This window comes from Ptychodera flava, chromosome 6, assembly GCF_041260155.1.
Source record: "Ptychodera flava strain L36383 chromosome 6, AS_Pfla_20210202, whole genome shotgun sequence".
NCBI classification, from domain to species: domain Eukaryota; kingdom Metazoa; phylum Hemichordata; class Enteropneusta; family Ptychoderidae; genus Ptychodera; species Ptychodera flava.
This window is the reverse complement of record NC_091933.1, coordinates 17,222,427-17,244,046: the sequence shown is the minus strand read 5'-3', so window position 1 is coordinate 17,244,046 and position 21,620 is coordinate 17,222,427. Positions and strand designations below refer to the sequence as shown.

General features: G+C 36.8%; 1 protein-coding gene across 3 annotated transcripts in view; it reads left to right on the top strand.

Moving 5' to 3' along the window:
• The window catches only part of LOC139135005 (reelin-like), a 70,671-nt gene that overhangs the window by 10,977 nt on the left and 38,074 nt on the right, over nt 1-21,620 (top strand). Inside the window, exons 1-19 of one of the 3 annotated variants that reach the window (XM_070702162.1) lie at nt 5,033-5,154; nt 7,119-7,215; nt 7,560-7,800; nt 9,744-9,922; nt 11,577-11,728; nt 12,422-12,537; nt 12,915-13,123; nt 13,815-13,943; nt 14,602-14,711; nt 15,125-15,194; nt 15,841-16,074; nt 16,559-16,720; nt 17,051-17,287; nt 18,016-18,146; nt 18,817-18,991; nt 19,438-19,575; nt 20,005-20,191; nt 20,431-20,636; nt 21,245-21,404. In XM_070702162.1, the coding sequence (XP_070558263.1) occupies nt 7,657-7,800; nt 9,744-9,922; nt 11,577-11,728; nt 12,422-12,537; nt 12,915-13,123; nt 13,815-13,943; nt 14,602-14,711; nt 15,125-15,194; nt 15,841-16,074; nt 16,559-16,720; nt 17,051-17,287; nt 18,016-18,146; nt 18,817-18,991; nt 19,438-19,575; nt 20,005-20,191; nt 20,431-20,636; nt 21,245-21,404 (2,739 nt within the window). In that variant the 5' untranslated portion in view covers nt 5,033-5,154; nt 7,119-7,215; nt 7,560-7,656. Of the gene's footprint in view, nt 1-5,032; nt 5,155-7,118; nt 7,216-7,559; nt 7,801-9,743; nt 9,923-11,576; nt 11,729-12,421; nt 12,538-12,914; nt 13,124-13,814; nt 13,944-14,601; nt 14,712-15,124; nt 15,195-15,840; nt 16,075-16,558; nt 16,721-17,050; nt 17,288-18,015; nt 18,147-18,816; nt 18,992-19,437; nt 19,576-20,004; nt 20,192-20,430; nt 20,637-21,244; nt 21,405-21,620 lie in introns of those variants that run through there. The other 2 variants (XM_070702161.1, XM_070702160.1) reach the window with 2 other exon arrangements.

Here is a 21,620-nt window from a genome sequence, read left to right as displayed (position 1 = left end):
GTAAGATCAAATATCGCTGCGTGGCGGCAAATTTGTTACGATTTTCTCATGTACTGAGCCATAACTCAGACATACCGGTATTTCCACCAGTATCATTCAAAGTTGGTACAAGGACATTGACCTATTTCATACATGCTCGTCAGTTGTTTCACGTCATGTAGCAGTATCATGTCAATTATTGAAGTTTCATAATTAGGTTGATATGTCAGAAATACTGCATCAAATTTCATGAAACTTTGTACAGATGTTAAGCTCACATTGCTTTAACAGTGAAAAAGACATTTATCAGTGTCATTTTAATTAATTTGTAATTGCATATGTAATGAACTTTCCTAATTAAGTGATATATCCACAAATACAACGTCAAATTTGATGAAACTTGATACAGATGTTGATCTCATAGTGTTGTAAATACTACATTAAACTTTATGAAATATGGTACCGGTTATCTATTAGTGTTAGGATAGAATGAAAAATGTTTTGCAACATCCTGTCAACTAATTCCCAGTTGTCTCATTTAATTACCTTTAGGATAGTGGCCTACATTGGTTTTATGTTTTTCATCACCATGGAACTCATTCTTGGCCATTGAGTGCCATCTGTATCAAAGTATTTTTATCACAGAACCTGTAATCAAGTACCATTAGCAAGCGGGGACTGGGTCATCAACGATGACTTGTATACTCTGGTCTCTTGCTGCTATCACTTTATTTTGAAGCCTGGAAAGTAATAGAAGTTTTCATTGTCAGAAAGTCAAATTTTGATTTTCTCTAATGTAGTTAACAGAGAATGTACCAGCCATTTTTAATTTTAAACATATATGAATTTGTATGAAATTTGCTTTTCTACAGCAAAACTTTGCACGGTGACCCTGATTTTAGCTCCCATAGCCATATGTATATATGGCAATGGAAGCTATTCTTATAGGCTAGGAAATGTCTGTATGTCTGTATGTCTGTATGTCTGTATGTCTGTATGTCTGTCCGTCAACATCAAAAACTCCAAAACCGCTGCACATTTCATCTTGATATTTGGTGTGTACATGGATGATGGGCTGTAGATGAGATTTTGTTCAAATGAAGTTGTCATTGCCAAAAATATGCAAATTAGTGCCAAAAAAGGCGTTTTTGGTAAAAAATCTCCTTCTTCATAACCGCTGGTCAGACAGCTTTGATATTTGGTATACAGGTCCCTAGGGATAACCCAACTTGGATATTTTCAAATTGTAATGAAATAAGCCAATCTGTATTTTTAAGGAATTTTTTTGTCATTTTTGGTCAAAATTTATTTCATCAAAACCGCTCGTCTGACAGCTTTGATATTTGGTATACAGGTCCCTAGGGATAGCCCAACTTGGATTTGTTCAAATTGTGATGAAATAAGCAAATCTGTATTTTTAAGGAATTTTTTTGTCATTTTTGGTCAAAAATTTATTTCATCAAAACCGCTCGTCTGACAGCTTTGATATTTGGTATACAGGTTCCTACAGATAAACTAAATATGATATACAGAATATATGATGAAATCTGCAATTTTGTATTTTTGGTGCAATTTTTGCCATTTTTGGTCAAAAAATGTGTTTCTCAAAAACTACTTGTCTGATGCCTTTGATATTTGGTATACAGGTTCCTGGGGGTTCTCTTAGTGTGATATAGTGAAATTTGATGAAATCTTCAATTTTTGTAATTTGGGTCAGTTTTTGCCGTTTTTGGTCAAAATATTTGTTTCTCAAAAGTTACTCATGTGATAGCTTTGATATTTGGTATACATTTTTATACATAATTATGATGAAATCATCAATTTTGTATTTTTGCAGCTAATTTTGCCATTTTAGGTCAGGCCATCCTGAAATGAGCTATCAAAGATCTCAACCTTCTTCATCAATACATATGTCACAAAACGTTGCTCTCTTCATAACACAGCAGAGCTCTGTCGACCATTGGGTCGTTTGTTAGCTCCCATAGCCATATGTATATATGTTTACAAGTTTACATTTTATTGAAAATCTCAATAGCCACTGAGCAGATTAGATGAAAAATGAGCGTTGTAAGTGCTTTGGGCTGACCTGAAATGATTGTGCACATCTTGGGTCAGTATCATGGACTTGCTATTTTTCATGAATTTTTTTGTAATTTTCTCCCATTTTTGGTCAAAAAAATCTTCTTCTCTGAAACCACAAGTCTGATTGATTTGAAACTTGGTATGGAAGTGCATAGGAGTGACCTTTCTCAAATCTGGGCAAATCGTGGTGAAATTTGCATATTTGCATTTTTTGGCTATTTTTTTCATTTTTGATCAAAAATTTTATTTAACTCTGAAACCACACGTCCGATTGAGTTGAAACTTAGTGTAGAGGTTTTTACGGGTGACGTCAGTAAGATTTGATCAAATTCTGGTGAAATTTGTATAATTTTATTTTATTGGGGGAATTGTTTCTATTTGTGATAAAAAAATCTTTTAGCTTGATTTTAGCTTGTTTTGATAACTATATGGGAGCGACCAGTGACATTGTCACTATTTTTACTCCTGTCATGAAAGAGAGTGGCTTAATGCTTCATTGATGGAAGTTTGAGCAAAAGTGCAAAAGTGTCTCTTTCAAGGCACACATACATATGCATGTTGCTCATTCATTCTTGTTGAAATGCTAGTTTGTGACTGTCTTGGACTATTGACTGAGATATCTGTAGTATTGTAATATTGGTCAATGCTTTTCATTCATATGCTTAATGCGTTCAAAGATCATTGGCTATATGTTGATGTATTTTTTGGTCCATATACCGTGACATCGGGTCCATTTGTGATGTTTTGTCGAGATTAGTACATTAATAATTTTCTGCCTTTTCGAACATTTAAAGCATTAGCCTAATTGAATTTTTCACCTTTTTCTTTGTTTCATTTAGAAACAAATCCTGATTCAGTTACAGTTTTTACATCTGAAAACAGACAACTCACACACTGTGATTGTTCCAGTACTTTTTCATATTTAAGTATAATACTGAAAATGTCCGTGACATGAGGGTCATACTAAAGGTTAAAGGGAACTCATTTGAAAAGACGCTGTATTTTCATGGGAGATTGTTGACCTACTGTCAATCTGTCAACATATTACAATGTTTCATTGCTGACAGCCCGTCAGAACATTACAAATTTAATTTGGTCTTTTAGATTTTTTTCTAAAAAGCAACCTCACAACAACCATTGAAGTCAGTTTTTAGTCCTTTGTGCCCTGTGGGCACAAAGTACTAATGTGATGACGCGGCCTCTGTTGTTGCATACAGTGGGCCGTATGCTGTGGACGCAGGTATCTCAGAAACGCTTCAGTAACTTTTTCTGAAATTTGGCCTGGTGGTCACTTGGGCATGTATCTCAAACGGTCTTTTTTCTTTTTTTGATTGAATCATTTTAAAGTCACTTTTTTAGCTTTTTTCTGAAAACCACTATTTTCAATTTTTCCTCAAAACCACTGATTTGATTATTGTGATATTTGGCATGGGTGTTCGTATAGTTGAAATGCCGTTAGAAATGTTCAAAATTGGTGATACATGCCTTATTATTTTTAAACAATATTTTTATCCATTTTTATTTTATATTTACTTGATTTTGCCTCGCTTTCGTTAAAGCTACCGTCTGCGCATGCGCACAATTCTAGGACAATTCTGAGTTGAAGAATCGAATCGGACGCCATCTTGTTTCTCGGTGTGGGTACATTTTTTACGTCGTGAACGTTTCACTGTGTATTTCAATATGTTCTATAGTTATGAAGTTGACAGTGATGCACTTTTGCGGCTGTCGTGTATTTTTTGGTACGAAAGGCGCCTTTGATCGACTGAAGAATGATGGCCTCCGTAGGCGATAAACACCGGTACCGGCAGGCATATCAGTTCTACTGAGGAAGCAATCCACTGGCCCGTATAGGTCAGGGGCTCACTTAGGGGAGAACCACATGATTTCCGGGGGGGGTATGGAGGATTTTGAGAAAAAAAAATGTCACCAGGTGAAATAAAAGAAAGAAATTAAGCCTGTCATGGCTTGAGAAAAAAAATTCTCACAACAGACAGAAATAAAAAGGAAGTGTCACAATGCAGTTGAAATGAGCAAAATTTTGGAAACTTCATCCTCATGTATTCTTTGCTGGCATGCTGCCATAGGCAGCGCAAATGTTTTTACCACAAGCAATTCTTACGTGTTTTTTTTTCAGCGCTTACGATATAAGCATTCACTACTTTACACCTCAGTGCACTCGATGTTTCCCTTCCCTTTTCTGACCCAAGAAATCATATTTCAGGATTTCTGTTGCAATATCTCAATGGTATAGGCAATATCTAGATGGGACTATTTGACTTCTGTAAATTGTGAAAATTTAAAACACAAGACAGGAGTCAATAACTAGTGTTAAAACCAATACATTATTCTCTCAATATAAATATGTTAGAAAGATTACAAGTTGACAATGAAAATTGAGGAACAACAAATATAAAGAAATACAATGTGTGAGCCTTGTTTCTCTGACCACAAAAGATAACATCCCCCCCTGAGAACTTAAAAGGAATTGACTATTTTAAAGAAAAGCAGGTATAGTACTGATCACAGTTGATTTGCCAAAAAAGTGTTCTACAATTGAAAGTTGTATATATACTAGACTTCCCATTTTGTTTTCATTTGTTGGAATGTACAATGAATACATAAAACCATCCTGTGATATGTGAAACAGTGGCTTAAATTTGAAAATTCACTGCTACTCCATCCATTTGAAAAAAAATTGATGCAGGTCTGACAGTAGAAATAAAAAATGCTGTCTCTCTGACAAAAAAAGTTCCTGCATACCCCCCCCCCCCCCCGAAATCAAATGGGTCTCCCTTAATATGCGCATGCGCATATAACAAGTTAGCATTGTTTTGCAACTTTGAAAAATCAAACCGACGCCATCTTGTTTCTCGCCTCTGGTGCGAATCTTGACGTTTTTTGGGGTTTTTAGCGTGTATTTGATGTTGTTTTGTAAATATGAAGTTCACAGTGATGGTACTTTTGTTGCTGTCATGTATTTTTTGGCACGAAACGCTTCTTCGATAGACTGAAGAATGATGGCCTCCGTACTCGGTACTCCCCAGTACCATCAGCGAGGCAATCCCACCGGCGGCCCGTACTAATAGCTGGGTGAGAGCGAGGGAACGCTCTGTCCTTCTACCTCCATGTCATAACAAACTAGCGTCGTTTTATGTTGATGTACTGTCCTTTCGACATAGCGATAACTTTTAGTTTTCTGTTGCTTATTTTGGGTAATTTCGACAGTTGTGCATTGATTTTGACATCATTGTTGACTCCGATCGCTAAAGACAGTCTGAGTGTGTGCATGCTTATGTTGACCTAGCCCTGCGTACGATGGTGTGTGTTCCGCTACAGCTATTAAATTGTCCCGCTCACCACAGCCCTGCAAAGACCCGTACGTAGGGTGAGCGGGGCGATTAGCTGTAGCGGAACACACAGCATCGTACGCAGGGATGTTGACCGATTTACTAAGGAAGTACGTGCACTTCAGAATCACAGCATAATCCGACATGGTATAAATTTGGCATGATCATCAGATCATACATGATCCGAGATTGCACTTCAGCAAGGTCACGATAACTAATGTTGTTTGTTTCACTGTCGTTTAATACCTATATTTCCACTAAAAGACCATTAGGATTTCATCCTTGCTACTTTGAAATCGTGCACTGGCATGCATGTACAGTGTAGTTGTCAACATCACTATGCTTGAATGTAGTAGACTCTTACTATGAATATATCAACTGTCACTGCATATTGCATATGTGTGGAAGTCACTCCATATCATATCAAAAAATGTAGTATTGCGACGTTTGAGCTGCCAGAAGCCAGAATTTACAGTTTACGAGAAAGTTATCTTACATGTAAAACTCAGTTCTACTGTGAACAAAATACAAGCTAGTGTGTATAACTATCGTGAATAGCATAATATTTTGTACCTATCACCGTGTCAGAAAATCAGAAGGAAACAACCAGTCAGACAAACTGTGGTCAGGATGATACTGTCCAATTTTAATATTTGTCTCTCGGCACACACCAGATACTCATGACTGTAAAACAATATTTCCAAATAATTGTATATTCAGTTTTTATATTTAATTTGCTTTTCACCATATTGTATGTCCTTCCCTGCACTACATAATTCAAAATTAAATATTGTCTTTGGCCTATACATACTTGAGGGGTAAGCTTATTTAGTCTCACACATTAAAGATGCACTGTTGACCTACAGAGTCCAAACTTTTTATCATTGTATTGTAGATAGGTGTAGGCCTACACTCCAAATACTAAGTACAAGTGTGGTGAGTGTAACAAGCAAATGTTTTTTAGTCAATGGCCCAAATTTATTTTCTATATGATGGACAATAAATACATGTGTAATCAATGCCAACAGTCCAGTTTAAGTAATTTGGTTTAGATTAGCCATTGGCTAAATTTTCTCCCCTTCTGTATTATATAAGTTCACCATTTCCTGTTTTAGATATTGTTGATCCTATTGAGTCCCATCTCTAATTCTTAATTCACTTTCATATCAGGGTTGTTGATACTTAGAATCCACACTTGAACTTATGCTGGAGCAGTAACCAACCAGTTCAAATAACTTTCATTCTATGTCCAGATAATTTGACTTTTTGCCAAATTTCACATTTATGGCAAATAATAAACAGTAAGGAGGTACAAAGGACGTCGGTGCCCCCGGGCCCCATGTTTTTGCATTGTCGAGAAGTTTATCATTTATGACAGAAAAGTAAAAGAAAAACCATCAAAGCAGGCCTTGACATTTTGGAATATCAGAGTCATACTCTAGTTCTTTTAACAAGAGGGTACCAGTTTCCCCTACATCGAGTAAGATTTCAAAGCAACTTTTTGGAATGTGATAATATGAAGCCCTCTCTAGCTTTTAAAGTGATAACTTTCCTGCCATCATGTTTACACACGTTACGTTAATGAAATGCCATACTGATTTTTATCACAAGAAAATGTACAATTTTTCTCATGGAAAGGCTCATGTTTTGCAAGATTTATGTGTAGTTGATGGAAATATCATAAATTATTGTTTGCTTTACCACCAGGTGCCGGCACGTGTCATCCTGGAGTTGGAGATTACAGCATTGAAATATCATACGCACTCCGAGAAAAAATCGACTGGCATCTCATTGATAAAGTCAGGTCAGTTACATCACCTTTTTCAGCAACTTTTCATCAATTAACTAGACGGATTGTATCATAAATAGGGAGGTACATGTAATAAATGGTACAATTTCTATTGAATGTTGTCAATCAGTTACCAAGCCATGGCATGTCAGAAGGGCCAAGTAATCAGTTGTGGCACTTGTCATTTGATTAGATAAGTTGTGTTTACCTTTGATTGGTCAAATGATTAAAGGTCAGAGTTCATCCTATTAAAGCTTCAGAGATGTATATACGGTATGTTGAAAAGATAAATGACAAAAATTTTAATGTGCGGGGAGAGATCACCATGATAAATCTCAAAATTTGTGGAATTTCCGCAGTGCTCCAGTAACAGATGAAACTCAAACCCATATCGTTCACCTGCCGCCAGAGGCTCGTAAGGAAGAGATAGTGTTGCGATGGCATCAAGATCTTGCCATGGATGCATACAGATTCCAGGGCTGCTGGGCCCTGGACAATGTGTTAGTCATGAATTCAGCAGATGTGCCCAATCAGCTCGCAGATGACTTTGACCCAGTGACCCCTGCCAACTGGTTGTTCTTTCCCACGGCTGGTGTCAAGGTAACTTTGCTCAATGTCTGATGGTGCACACAATGAGGGGAGTTGAGTTTTCTACATCTTATTGTGGCAACACTGGAATGTGTGAATATCATGGGAAATAGCCACTTGATAGTACCGGTTAAAGCATGTTACCCCCATACAACATCAGACCACCTTTGGGATTTAAGGTCAAGGTCATGATTAGGTATTTTAGAGTTCAATACACTTTCCCTCTTGGACATTTGGTGCTTCATGTCAGGTAGTACATTTCCCTTTCATAATCTATTTTTTATCCTATTCTAGACACTGGGATCATCTCAAAACATTCATGAAGGTCACAATCACTGTAGCATCCAATTAGCTATAACTTTTGATATATTTTTCATAATTTTTGATATAAAGTACAGCTACTTATTCTACTGTCAAATGTGTTTTTGTTAAACTTTTGAACACAGCTACTCTATGTGTGTCATGTGTGTCATGGCCAATGGTATTGACAACTGAATTTAACTCTGGACTCGAATTCATTTGTCATTGGTAACATGGCATATTGCACGCAGTGCATTGTGTTTGCATGGTCAATATTAAGTGTTCAACATACTGTTTGAGTGAAGAAGATGAAGAAATGTGGTGGCTTACTTGTTTCTAGAGTTCGAACGATGAAAATATCAAAAGTTACAATATTGACCCTTTAAGTAATTCAAGAGTTCCTTCCATGCATAAAAATGTGATTATAGAATTCATATCACATTCAATTAATGAAACTTATAGGTTAAAAGTTAATAAGTCAGTAGGCCATGTCACAACTCTTCATTTTTCAAATGGTATACCTATAGTAATTTCAGGGGTGTTTTTCCATGGAGGTAAAAATGATATTATGCCAATTATCACAAAGGCAGTGGTCACACAGTAATACTGGGTACTTTATGTTTTAAGTTTCTCAAATGCACTCTGCAGTTGTATGACCATGCATCTGCTCAATTTAGGGTAAAAAGTCTGATATTAAAACAATTGTACAAGCATGTTGTACTACAAGGTTGTAAGTGAGGCAAAATGGTCATACAGCCGTTTCTTTTCCGAGGAAATGAAAATAGAAACATTCTGCACAAATTCAGTATTCTTGAACTAATCTTTACTACATACAGCTTGTAAAGGTTTCACAAGGAAATCAGAAAAAGTACTCAAAAAATTAATGTCTTTATATATCTCAGGCTGCAATGTTAAATGATTTACTTCACTGCCCAACACTGCCCTCTTAGGTCAACTGTGAATCTGCCTTTGTTTGACACTTGGCTATATTTTCAATACATAATGCTGGGATAGAGAACTTTTGCACTGTCTATGTCACTGTGGGAATGTCTAGAAACTTACAAAAACAACCAACAAAGTCACTTCACTTGTTACTTAAAACTGAAAACAAAATGTTTTCAAAGTTTTGCAGCCACCTAGGTACAGCTATTTTACTTCATAAAAATATTTATCCCTCTATTTTTTTGTGTCATGAGCATATATAAAATATATTGCTACATACAAATAGTATTATTATAGTCTCAATGATGGATATAAATTTAATGAAGACATGGCTACGTACTGATTTTAGATTGTGTACATATCCTGTAAGGAGATTAAAGATACCTGTGCTACCATGCAGAGCTAAGTCTGCATATGCCGATAGAGAAATTCATAAGTTACCACAGTCTGGTACTCTGTACCCAAAAGTATTCCCGCTGATTTTCCCTGAAATTTGACAGACAGTTGGTCAATAGTTTTTCTTTTCAAAATCTCTGTTTCTGCGCATTTTCTTAGGACTTGAAGTGAGATATTTTTCAGTGAAATTGAACGGAAATTGAATGTGTGAAAAATTACTTTGGTTTATGATCTTCATGATTGTTTTGAGATTGTTTTAGTAAACGGTGTCTTTCTTCTTGAATTCTGACAACATTTTTGGTTTTTTGCTGATATAGCAACCTCTTCTCTTTCAGAACAAGTGCTACTCGGATGGAAAGGCTTTGATATTCCACGGTAGCCATGACAACGAACTAGGATACCAGTTTGTGACCTCCCGTGACATCAATCTCTACGAGGACGGTACTCAGGATGCACTGCTGTCTGAAACTTTTGAACAACTCTCCCCACCACTTGGGTAAAATAAACTTAGCTTGGAGTTTCAGACACATGTTCATGAATCACATTACTGCTACGTTGTATCATAAGCTTGCAAAGCCCAAATTACTGTAACTCTTGGCAAATTTTTGTAGGATTTGTCTCGTGCATATCAACCAAAGTGTTTTGTCAAATCCCCAGGATAGGTTAAAATACTCAGTATTTGGTTTGAAATCAGTCTGGATTGTTGCTTTTTGCTGTCGTGTTGCTGTGTAGACTTCATTCAGTGTTTAATAACAATCTTAATACCCCTTGCTTATGTGTGTACAATGTCGACTAGCCAAATACCTGGTACTCGACAGTTCAATGTGTTTTCAAAACTTAAGTTGAAAATCTTGCCACAAGTTACAGTTATTGGTCTGTATTAATGATCAGCAGATAACAAAGTTCATTCACCTTCCATCAGTTCAATATAATGTAACAGAGAAAACAATACTGTTTTGTGTCAATACCATACATGTATCACAGGAGATGGAAATAATGAAATTGTTGATGCCTGACCTAATCCCATATAGCTCTATTTTTTCCTTGCAAATATTAAAATTAAAGCTAATATTTCAATTCTGGTAGGGTATGAGAAAAGTAAGATATCAAAATTTCTTTCCAAGTTCGGTGAAAATTCTAATACTGTCTTGGTTCTGTGACTGGGATTTTACTTTTACCATTGACATAATACTACTATGGTGACCAGTTTGAATTTGGGGGTTAGCCATTTCGGGCTCTTTGTTCTCATTGAACAAAATTGCCCAACGATTCCAAACTTCTGTCAACTTTTCTCCTTCTCATTTGAAAGGCATTGGGTATTATTTCTGGACACCCATCGCGCAAATTTGTAGATTTCTTATTTCAAGCATCAAATACCTCAAGCCTTGGCAAATATTTCATCTTTAAGTCCTCAGTGCCGATAATCAGTATACTGATCTAGATTTTCTGAAATATTTCCTACATTCTAATTAATGTGATGTTGGCATTTTAGAGATCTCTGTTTTCCATTTTCTGAGAATGATACAAGAGCATTTCATCATCATCATCTTTTCAAAATGAGAAATCTTTATCAAAAATATGGAATCACTTTATTCAGCAAGGGATTCATCATCACTTTTTTTATTTCTTAATTCTCTCATCCATCATTAATGTTATATGCTACACAGTAAGAGGTTAAAATAGTATGCGCCTTGAAAGTGAAAGACTTAAACTTTTGCTCAAACTTTCCTCAATGAATATTTCAATCATTCTCTTTCAAAATCAAGAATAAAAATCAGGGGTCACCATGTAAATTTTGGTATTAGAGAAACAAATTACTCAAGATTTACTGATATTTGAAATTCAAAATGGCCACCATCCCTGTGTTAACTCTATGGAGAAAAAAATAAAATTTTCGATTTTCGAAACACTAAGCTGGTGAAAAGCTTTCTTACACCAAGACCTTTAAAATGAACCCCCACAAGTGGTAGATCAGAAAAGAATTGAAAAAGTTTGAAGGTCTGGATATCTGTCCCCGAGGCGCGTTCTACCTTAACATGGTTTTGATCACTTAACTTGATAGTCTCTACTTGTCATGAGTTGTCGCAAAGTTTAGTTGTAACGGCCACTGGACCATTATTTTGATTCTACATTTTGTTTGCCTTACAAAGCTGGGAATCGTCTGGCAGTGAGATAAGCACAACCTGTGGAGTTATCTTCAGGGGAAGTTCCCTGGTGTTCAATGGCAAACACAACAGGAAGGTCTGCACACCGTATCTCAACGCTGCTGATGTCGGCAATGTCAGGTTCTACTTTGCCATGGGTCAGTATACAGATCTGTGCACAGGGTTGGTTGTTATACCAGTATTACTGATGTGGAGTATTTCCACCATAAGAATCTTTTTGAACACAATCTGCACGCAACTGTGCCAATTTGAATGAAAAGTTAGACCTCTGGGCTTAATTTACTATTCCTGGGCACTTCTGATTACACTATATGTTGGAATCTAGGATCTTCTGTAGGGTTCTTAAAAGGCCAGTAATGCTAACTTTTTATGATTTTTTTCATTATTTTTATTTTATATGTCAATGGCAAGTTCTTATTCTACTCCCAAAATAATGTTGAAATCCTGCACTATTCAACTTGCCAACATAGCATCTATATAGTATGTAAAATGAACTGTTATTGTTTACATTTAATTCCAATCCAGACCAGAATTCAATCATCAACAATAACAATGCAGTCTTTACATGTATAGGATTAGTTGACAAGTTTAATACTGTGTATATCAACATGCTTTGGGGAGTAGAACAAGAAATTATGGTTGACATTAAGGACAAAAAATAGCGAAAAAATCATCAAAGTTGGCATCACTGGCCCTTTGATTATGGACTGGCATCTGGCCAGATGTGACTGTGCCATGTGACATAATGATGCAGTGTAGTATGACAGACATGCATTGGTAGGTCCAAAATGTATTTTATTACAACAGCTGACTGTGTGCTTGATTTGCAGGCAGTGGTGAGTGTGACCCAGGTGACTCTGTTGACGTGGAAGTGACTCTCTACGCACAGAGATCTGGATCTGATTCCTTGAAGAAACTGAGAACCATGGATCACCAGGCATACAGGGTGAGTCTTTATGCATTTCTGTGGCATCTCCATGGAGTCTTCATGCATTTTAATTCATTCTCACACTTTTCCCATACATTTTTCTTTTAGCTGGACACATATGATGACAAAGTGACCATTGAAATTGAAATACACCAATTTGAAGATTGCAATTCACAAAATTCAGGCGACTATTTTTATCAATACGTCAAACAAACCTTTGATGTCACTCTCTTCCCACACTGCTTATTATCAACAGTTTGCCATCTTATGATCTATTTGAAAAATTTTTGAATACTCTGAAATATTCACAAATGAATTAAGTCATTGTATCACGTGCCATATGCAGACACAATTGAAAGGGACACAGTGTGTTCTCTCGTGTTTCCACCTTTCAGAAACCGAAACTAATATCTGTGGTGGTACCAAATGAATTGCAAACTCCATCAACCAGATTCTGCCTCATTCAAGATGAACACAAAGGTGAAAATAGACACGTCTGGGCAATCGATGAGTTACAGCTGTTGCCAAGGTTACCAAGAAATGTCAACAAGTACATGCAGTTCAGCTTGAACCTTGAGTGTGGATCGTCACATCCAGCAAATAAGTAAGTCGGCTATGAGGGTTGTCTGTTACATCCTGTTGATACATTAGACGGATGTATAGAGATGTTTTAGCCTTACAATTTAAGGAGATATGACTGTTTTCCGTTCTGTTTTTCTTTCTGTCAGTACTTTCCTTTCACTGGACAAACTTACCAGCAGTCAAAGAAGCATGTTATATGTATAAGGTTATATGTGAGATGGTGTAAATCCTTGCTCAAACAATCTTATCACATCTTGGTGATCAGCTACAGACATTATTGGAGGACCATCCGAACTCACTCATTCATTACAAAATTAAATGATTAATTCAGAGAAATGGATCTACTAATTATTGAATTATAGCTTGTCTCTTATCATTCCATCATATAGTGCAAGGTCCAAGGCACATGAGTACTCTCCACTGATAATGTGTTTCATTTCTGAATTTGCATACGTCATGAATATTCATTGATATACTTTGCATAAATGAAAACCAATTAGTTGCACTTCAACCGTTTGATGCATTCCATAGACTCATTTGTTAGATGATCTATAATGTACTCCATGTGTCAAGGATGTTTTCTCCTGATATTGAGGATGTCAGCTGATGTCCAATGTTTTGTGAATGTGACTAACGTTACTCACCTTCTGTAGACATCTTGAGTCATAAAGAAGTGACAATTTTGCAATGGCATTCTTCTCTTATTCCACCAGGATTGATGTGGAGATGTCTACTGACCATGGTGTCAGCTGGGCTCTGGTGCACAGTGCCTGTCTGCCAGGCAGTTGTCCGGGCTCTCACTGGGCCGACAGCACCACGTACCAGGCTGATCAGTACGAAGGGTAGGTAAACTGAAGTGTCAGGGTAACCATTTCACTGTACGGATGAAAAACAACTTGTATAGTGAAATAACAAACTCCAATTGTCACATTAAGTCACCAAAAATTATCCACAAATACACATACGTTAGTTTAAATCAGATAATATAGTGACGGCTGGCATTAAAGTGAGAAATGATTTGTACTGCTCTTCAACAGTTTTACCATCAATGAGAATATTTCCACATCAAAATATTTTTAAAATTTCAGAAGTGAAAGGAAAACTATAAATGTAGCTTTATTTTGTCAGATGTGAGATATGAATAATTATTCATGGTAATCTATATTTTAGTTTCAAATTCTCATCATCAACAGTAAAATATTGATATGTTTGCCAGTATCAGTGCCTTAAAATCCAACGCTGTAGAGAAGAAACAGAAACATCCCTCTTTATAAATTTTGTGCTTCTATAAAAATGTTATGCTAATGTCAGAAGTTAAAAACACTTGTTTGTTGATACTTTACCATATTTTTTCTCTGAGTGTTTATGTTAAAATTTTGATACATACCAAACATAGAGTTCAGCCTTACATCAGCTTACATCTGCAGTGTTTTGAAAACTTGCAGTGATTTTATTGTGTTAGCAAGCAGTTCTCTACAAAGATAACTTCTTTTCTTCCAGATGGGTTCGTATCATAGTTCCACTTCCCTATGCAGCGTTGTCCACCTCCACAAGATTCAGATGGACACAACCTAATGAAGATGCTAAGACTAACTGGGGTTTTGATAGCGGTAAACAGCAAATGTTCAATTCCTGTGGTCCAGTGCTTCCTTGCGTTGTCCAAAGTTGCTATAACTAGAAGTCTCCTTTTAAAATAATGCAAAACATTCTCACAGGATCAGATCATCTTTTGTAAATGCTTAGTTCTGTCATTAATTATGTATGAAATGACAGTGATATGTAAAAGAGTGTATATATACATGGGTAGACTTCATTTGGTATTAAATTTCAATAAGTCTGCAAATGACAGTCATGGAAGCTTTTGAGTGGTAGACATTTTTACAGCTTTAACTGGTCATTACCCAGAGGGCATCCTTGTAAAAAAGGAAAGTATTGCTAAAGAATGCTGACTAATTCTTGTTATGTTTCACTGATACCACAAGAAATGCTTTGGTGTTAACTTTTTGTCTTTTCTTATTGCCAGTGCATATTGGAGATGGATGTGGTAATGAGATGTGTTCTGGTCATGGCTACTGCACATCTAAAGGTTGCAGGTACTGTACTGCCAATGTGCTCTATTGTCCTCTCAGATCAAAACTGATGTTCAATCATGATTAACATCTGTCAGAGAGATCGCATTTAATGGATGATATGGTCAAAAATTGACTCTGTAAACAGCAATCATAAGTGACAAACTGTGGCTGCCAAAACTTTTGGACTTTGAATTGACAAAAAACTGAAAACTACATGTATGATAAAGGTTTATCATAAAAATACTGACAACTTGATTTTCAGATGTCCATCAACTATCTTTGTGTCATCTGATACATCATTTTCCAAAACTTTTTTCTTAAATTAGTCATTGTGTCCCCTCACAAATCAAAGTGGATCCAATACCAAAGCTAGAGAACAGTAAACAGCATCATTATCAAGTTCAGTTTTCATCATCTTAAATTTCCAAACAACAGTATCCAAAATATTTGCAAAATTCAGGATTGTCTGTATGCAAATTATTGTTTGTTTGTTTGTATTCTCAAAAGGACATCAAGTATATGGTAGTTTACAAAAGATTCACAAAACAAAAAGAAAGTACTGTAATATAAGAAGTCACAGGCCTCCTATCGGACTTGTTCCAAACATATAAACGACTATAGATGTACCACACTAATGCTTCTGACTTCATGTTTTGTTTGTTTCCAGCTGTGATGCCGGATATTCCGGGACTTACTGTGAAACTGTGGACCATCCCATTGCATCGAGTCTCCGGGAACACTTTGAAACCAGCAACTTCACTGAGAACACACAGTTTGCAGAAGTCCTCGGCGCCAGTGTTGGCTACGCGTGTGGCGTCCTGTCCAAAGGGAAATCCTTGGTGTTCAATGAAGACAGTACTAGAATTTTGGTTACCACAGAATTGGATACTACTACTAGTAGGTAAGCAGTACCCAAGAGTTTGAAGTTTTTTAACAAAGACAACACAGGAATTCCAACGTCTACTAAACTTGTACAAGTAGGCATACGACACTCTTGTTCAAACAAATGAAGTTTTATTTGTTTTCTTGTTGTGAAAATCGAAAATTTAATATTCGGTGAGTTTGGCTAAAGGTTAGCAGCCATTTTGAATTTTAAATATATAAAGAGTATATTTAAGAGAGTTTATCTTACCCAAATACTGCATGGTGAACCCTGAATTTTATGCTTATGAAAGAGAACGGTTTAAAATTCCCTTGAGGAAAGACTAAGCAAACGTTTAAACTAACTTTCTGTTTCAAGTCAAGTATAGTGTTATTGTGATCATATCAGTTATAGTTGATCAAACCCTTGATACATGTATATCGGAAGAGATATCAGAACCGACTGAATTTCAGTAAAGTCTAAAAAGTCAAAAAATTTGGCCCTATTATCATAATTTTGCTAGATATCTGCAGTTCACCATAAGGCTTGGCAGTCGCTCAACACTTGGGACATGTCCACCACCAGATCAAGTGACAGAGGCCGTGCTGGTACACTACAGCTGTAACGGTGGCATAGTGTGGACTCTCCTGAAAACACTAGACTATGAAGAATATCAAGAACCCAAGTAAGTTATGCAAGCCACAGCACAGATCTGTAAACTGTCAAATTTCAGAAAATCATGGTCTATTTTTGAATTGAGTATGTGGTTGTATGCTCCTCTGTCTCCCAATTGGTATTTATTTTTATGGTTTGTCTATGGAGCTTGGTAGAAAGAGGATTGATGTTTTTCGCTAATAAGTGTGTCTCATCTGATATACTCCAAAAAGTGTCAACAAAAAAAACCCACAATATTTATATTATGTAAGAAATGTAACATCAGAAATTTCATCAATATAAAAACTAAGGAATGGTAAGACAAGTACATATTGACATTGTCCGCTTCTACCTTTGACAGGGTAGTGACAATATGGCTGCCCGTGACAGCTCACAAAGCCAGCTGTCAATTCAGATGGTGGCAACCTTCCAACTCCGGCCAAGACAGAGACGTCTGGGCGATTGATGATATCACCATAGCGACAGTTCTCCACAACACAATTTCCAGCGATTTCAGTGATCCAGAAATTGTCAAGGAAGCTTTCAGTTTTCACCGGGGCAAAGTAGATGATTTCTGTGGTGCCAGGAAAGCATTCAGGTGGGGTTTTTGTTTCCACTTTTATACAAGGCTTGTATAGTAAGAATTGAAGAACATTTTAAGTCAAAATTCATTTTTTTCTGTCCGAGCTTTATTAAGTGATCAGTTTCTTGGTACTATCTTCATACAGAGTAAATTTATGTATCTTTAAAACTGAAATTAAATCTACCGGTATCATATTTCAAAAGTGAACTCTACACAAATGTTGCTTTAACGTACTTCTGACAAATGCCAATCCAGATCTTTGATTTCAAAAATGATGGCTCTCAACATGTCAGTGAGTTAGAATAAACAGAGCAGTACCAAGTTGATTGACATGATTTTCCCTTTTCCCTTGTATCGGGCTGCCTGTAATGATCAGTAAACATGTAAGACAGGTGTTGAAAATATCCAAAGAGAAATTCAAGTTGAAGCTAGAATACTTTTGCATATACCAGGTCCAAAGAATAGCGCCTACTTCATTGATAATCCCTATGATTGATAGGCACTTTACATGTAACACTGGTCCAGCCTGACATGTAACGCTTGATTGTTAACTCATTCATAGTTGCATGCCACTGAGTATACTTCAGGTAATACAGAATAAATTAACTCCATGCCAAACTCAACTGTTCTCTAGGATTACAAATGAAATTGTTTGCAATGAGTTCCCATGTGGGTCATTCACAAATTCGTAGACATTATAGCTTTAAGAAGTAACTGTCTGAATATACCATGATGCTTTGCAGTTTTTCCAGTGCAGCTGAACCAGGCAGTGTTCGGTACATTGAGACCCAGTCCATGCTATTAGGTCCTTCATCCATGGTACAATTTGATCTGGTTATGGGATGTGGGGTTCCATTTAAACATCTTGGCATTGGTAGGTCAACCAAGATTTTAAAAAATTGACCATATCAATTGTTAAAATGTGCTTTTCATGTCACATGTCAGCAAATCAATTCATCTGCAGTGCAAGACCAGTCAGTGTGTCATTTTGCTTGTTTTGCAAACAGGTTAATGCAAAAAGCATTGTATTGTATAGTATATGGTACAAAACAAGGCAGTAGAACCATATTATTTCACTTTGATACCTTTTGACCTTACAAGGGAAATGGACTTGACAAGTTCTTGATGATGTTTTCTAAAAAGCAAAAACTGTAATGATAGTAGGTTTCTTGACTTAGTTTAAACCAATTTATGATGTCCATTGATAACCAATGACATTTCACCTTGGCCCAGTGGACGGGGTACCAGACTCACTACCAAAAAGATGGTGAGTTTGTGACTTGGGTTTGGCCAGGGTAGCAGACTCATTGTCAAAGGATGCTGAGTTCAAGACTCAAGCATGGTGTTGTGCCCTTGAGCAAGGCACTTTACTCCTCATTGCTCCATTGGGTAGTTGGTATTTGGAACCTCATTCTGTAAGTAGGCTTCTTGCCTGTTGGATGATAGACTAAATATTAATTGATCAAAAGTAATTGATCATTTGATTAATTGATTTTAAGTGTGAAACAGTGTTGCATTCAATTCACTGTGTTTTTTCATTTCAGACAACAGGGTACATTTTGACTATTCCACAACTCATGGGTTGACATGGAAACCAGTGGTTGCCAGCTGTCTTCCTCCAGAGCCTGGCTGTGATGAATACCTTACAAGCAGTGTCTATGACAGTTCAGAATACAAAGTGTGGACACGTGTCACAGTGCCTTTAAAAGCTAAATTCAGGTAAACTATACATTGTGATAACAGGAGTCTAAACAAATGACTTTGGTGTATCCTGGGCTACGTGTTTGTTTGTAGAATATTTCACAATCGTCAGTGATGGTTTTTGGTTCATGCACCAGCCTCCTCTGGTCATGTAGATCATCTTTTCATGACATCATAGAGAGATTAACAGCATCAACCAACCATTCCAGCAATATGTTCAACTCAAATTAAATAAGGAATTATGTCACAGATACCCACAAACATCGTATCTCAGAAGAGTTGACTAGTTTTAAAGACTAGAAATTCCACCACAAGAATTTCCCTTGCTGCAGTCATTTTTGCCTGAAATAGGGGGGAAAAAATTTGTGTCAAATTTTTCTTCTATATGTAACCTTTACAAAGAACACTGATGGGGTAATAGACATGGTTTGATTAATACCCGAAACTCTTGGTAATTTTTGCAGCCTTGGGCCAGTGCGTTTCCGTTGGCAACAGTCTGACTTCACTGGCAACGACAGTTGGGCCATTGATAATATCTACATCGGTCAGCAGTGTCCAAAGTTTTGTAGTGGACATGGAAGATGTGCTGATGGTATCTGCAGGTAAACTTCACTGACATAAACTTTTTTTTCTTGATCTTGCACAAGTACAGGAAGAGCATCCTCATTGGATGTCACTAAGTCTCAGCATCAATTTCAAAAGAGATGATATTTTTTCTTGATTGCACTCATTTATAACCCAGCATTATCCTTCCACAGAGTTTGAATAAAGTTCTGTAGAATTAGCAAACTTTAAAAACTGATGGTAATCCATGTGATTACAACTGTAATTACTTTTGATATTTTACTGCAAATGTAACATAAAGAAATTTGAAGCATTCTGAGATGCAAGTCATTGTCAACAGAAATGATAATATGTCAAGACAAAAATTTGCTTCACTGATCACTGTACAAGATTATCATCAATATCAGTGAAACCTTGCTTGCACATTCATTAACCTATTCCCTCCACCCATCCTCCTCTCCTCTCAGATGTGATTCAGGTTACAGTGGTGATACATGCAGCTTGGAGTATCCCCTTGTTTCCACTCTACGGTCAGACTTTGAGAACACCGTCTTGCTGCAGTCTGATTGGCTGGCTATCCATGGCGGTAAAATTATTACTGGAAATCAAGGATGTGGCATCATTACATCCGGCATGTCCCTCTACTTTTCCGGGGTAAGCTCTGATTCTTCCTCTAAAATTAAAAGCATTATATCTCTGTAAAGATAATGTTTTGCAGGCATCTAGTTCTCTGAACAAAAAACTCTATGACGTTTCACTTCAGTTTATAAATGCCCGTAAAGAATACAAACAATGAAAAATTTCATCACAATTTTTCCCAAAGGGTCGACTTTTGCCGATAGGTCACTTAGCCAAAAATTACAAGACTGTTCACTTATCTTCTTTATGGTTAGGATGGAGTTAGAAAACTAACCAGTTTTGATATGAACACACAACTCGCCAGTTTCGTCCAGTTCTACATCCGCATTGGTGGCGGCGAGGAGCAGTGCACGGATGCTTTCAACAGGGAAGAGAGCGTGTTGCTCCAGTACTCCAATAACGGAGGAGTGTCCTGGAATCTGTTGATGGAATTGTACTACAAGGACTACAGGAAAGCACGGTAGGGTCAGAGGAAATGGGGATCGGTATTAACTCCATGTTTTCATTCCCAGATTCCATATCTTTGAGAGGGACCCCTACTTTACTGTACGGTGCAGTCCAATTTCACGTATAATACAAAGATTTCGATTTCCTATTTTACATGAATCATGACAGGGACTCACCAATAGCAGTTGTTTGTACAGTTCCAAGGAAATCTCTAATACTGTCTTGTGTGCTTTATTTGCATGATTTTCTGGATAAATTTGCTCGTGACTTGATATCTGTGAGAGATTTGGTCATTTATGTCTGAAATGCAGCAATATCTATTATGATAGATTGAACTCTCAGTATATCTTATCAGGTAGTTTTCACTGAACTGTCACCCAAATTTTTGTGCATTACCGGGCCTAATTCAAATATCACCTCTAAAGCAGTGCCAAGGATAGTCATTTGTTAGCCACATTATGACAGATGATATCTAGACCTCAATGCAATAGTTATGTTCAAATAAAAAATAACAAACCTCTGGCTTTCCTGTCCATTAACTTTCTAAAGAACAAGATAATGTTGTAAGACATGGGTGTACTGATACAGTACCTACATATTTCTTTGACATTTTCTTCCCAGATTTGTGTATGCTGAGTTACCTCCAAAAGCGCGGACTTCATCCACAAGATTCCGTTGGTGGCAGCCTTCTCATTCCGGCACTGGTTACAACCAGTGGGCTCTGGATGACGTTTACATCGGCAGTGATAACAGTCTCAATACCTTACAAGCAGACTTCCATGTAAATGCAAATAATATCATCATCCACTTCACTTTGGATAATGTTTCTTAGTTGTTATGAAGCGAGTAATATCACCATTGCGCCTTTTGCATGTAGGGTAGATCTTGAATATAGTTATGTTGAACTCATGTCGCTGCGGACGCTGCTGTGGAATGAAAACTTTGCAGAGCTTTACAGTAACTTAGCCTGAAATAAAAGTTTCTTGTTGTATGATGT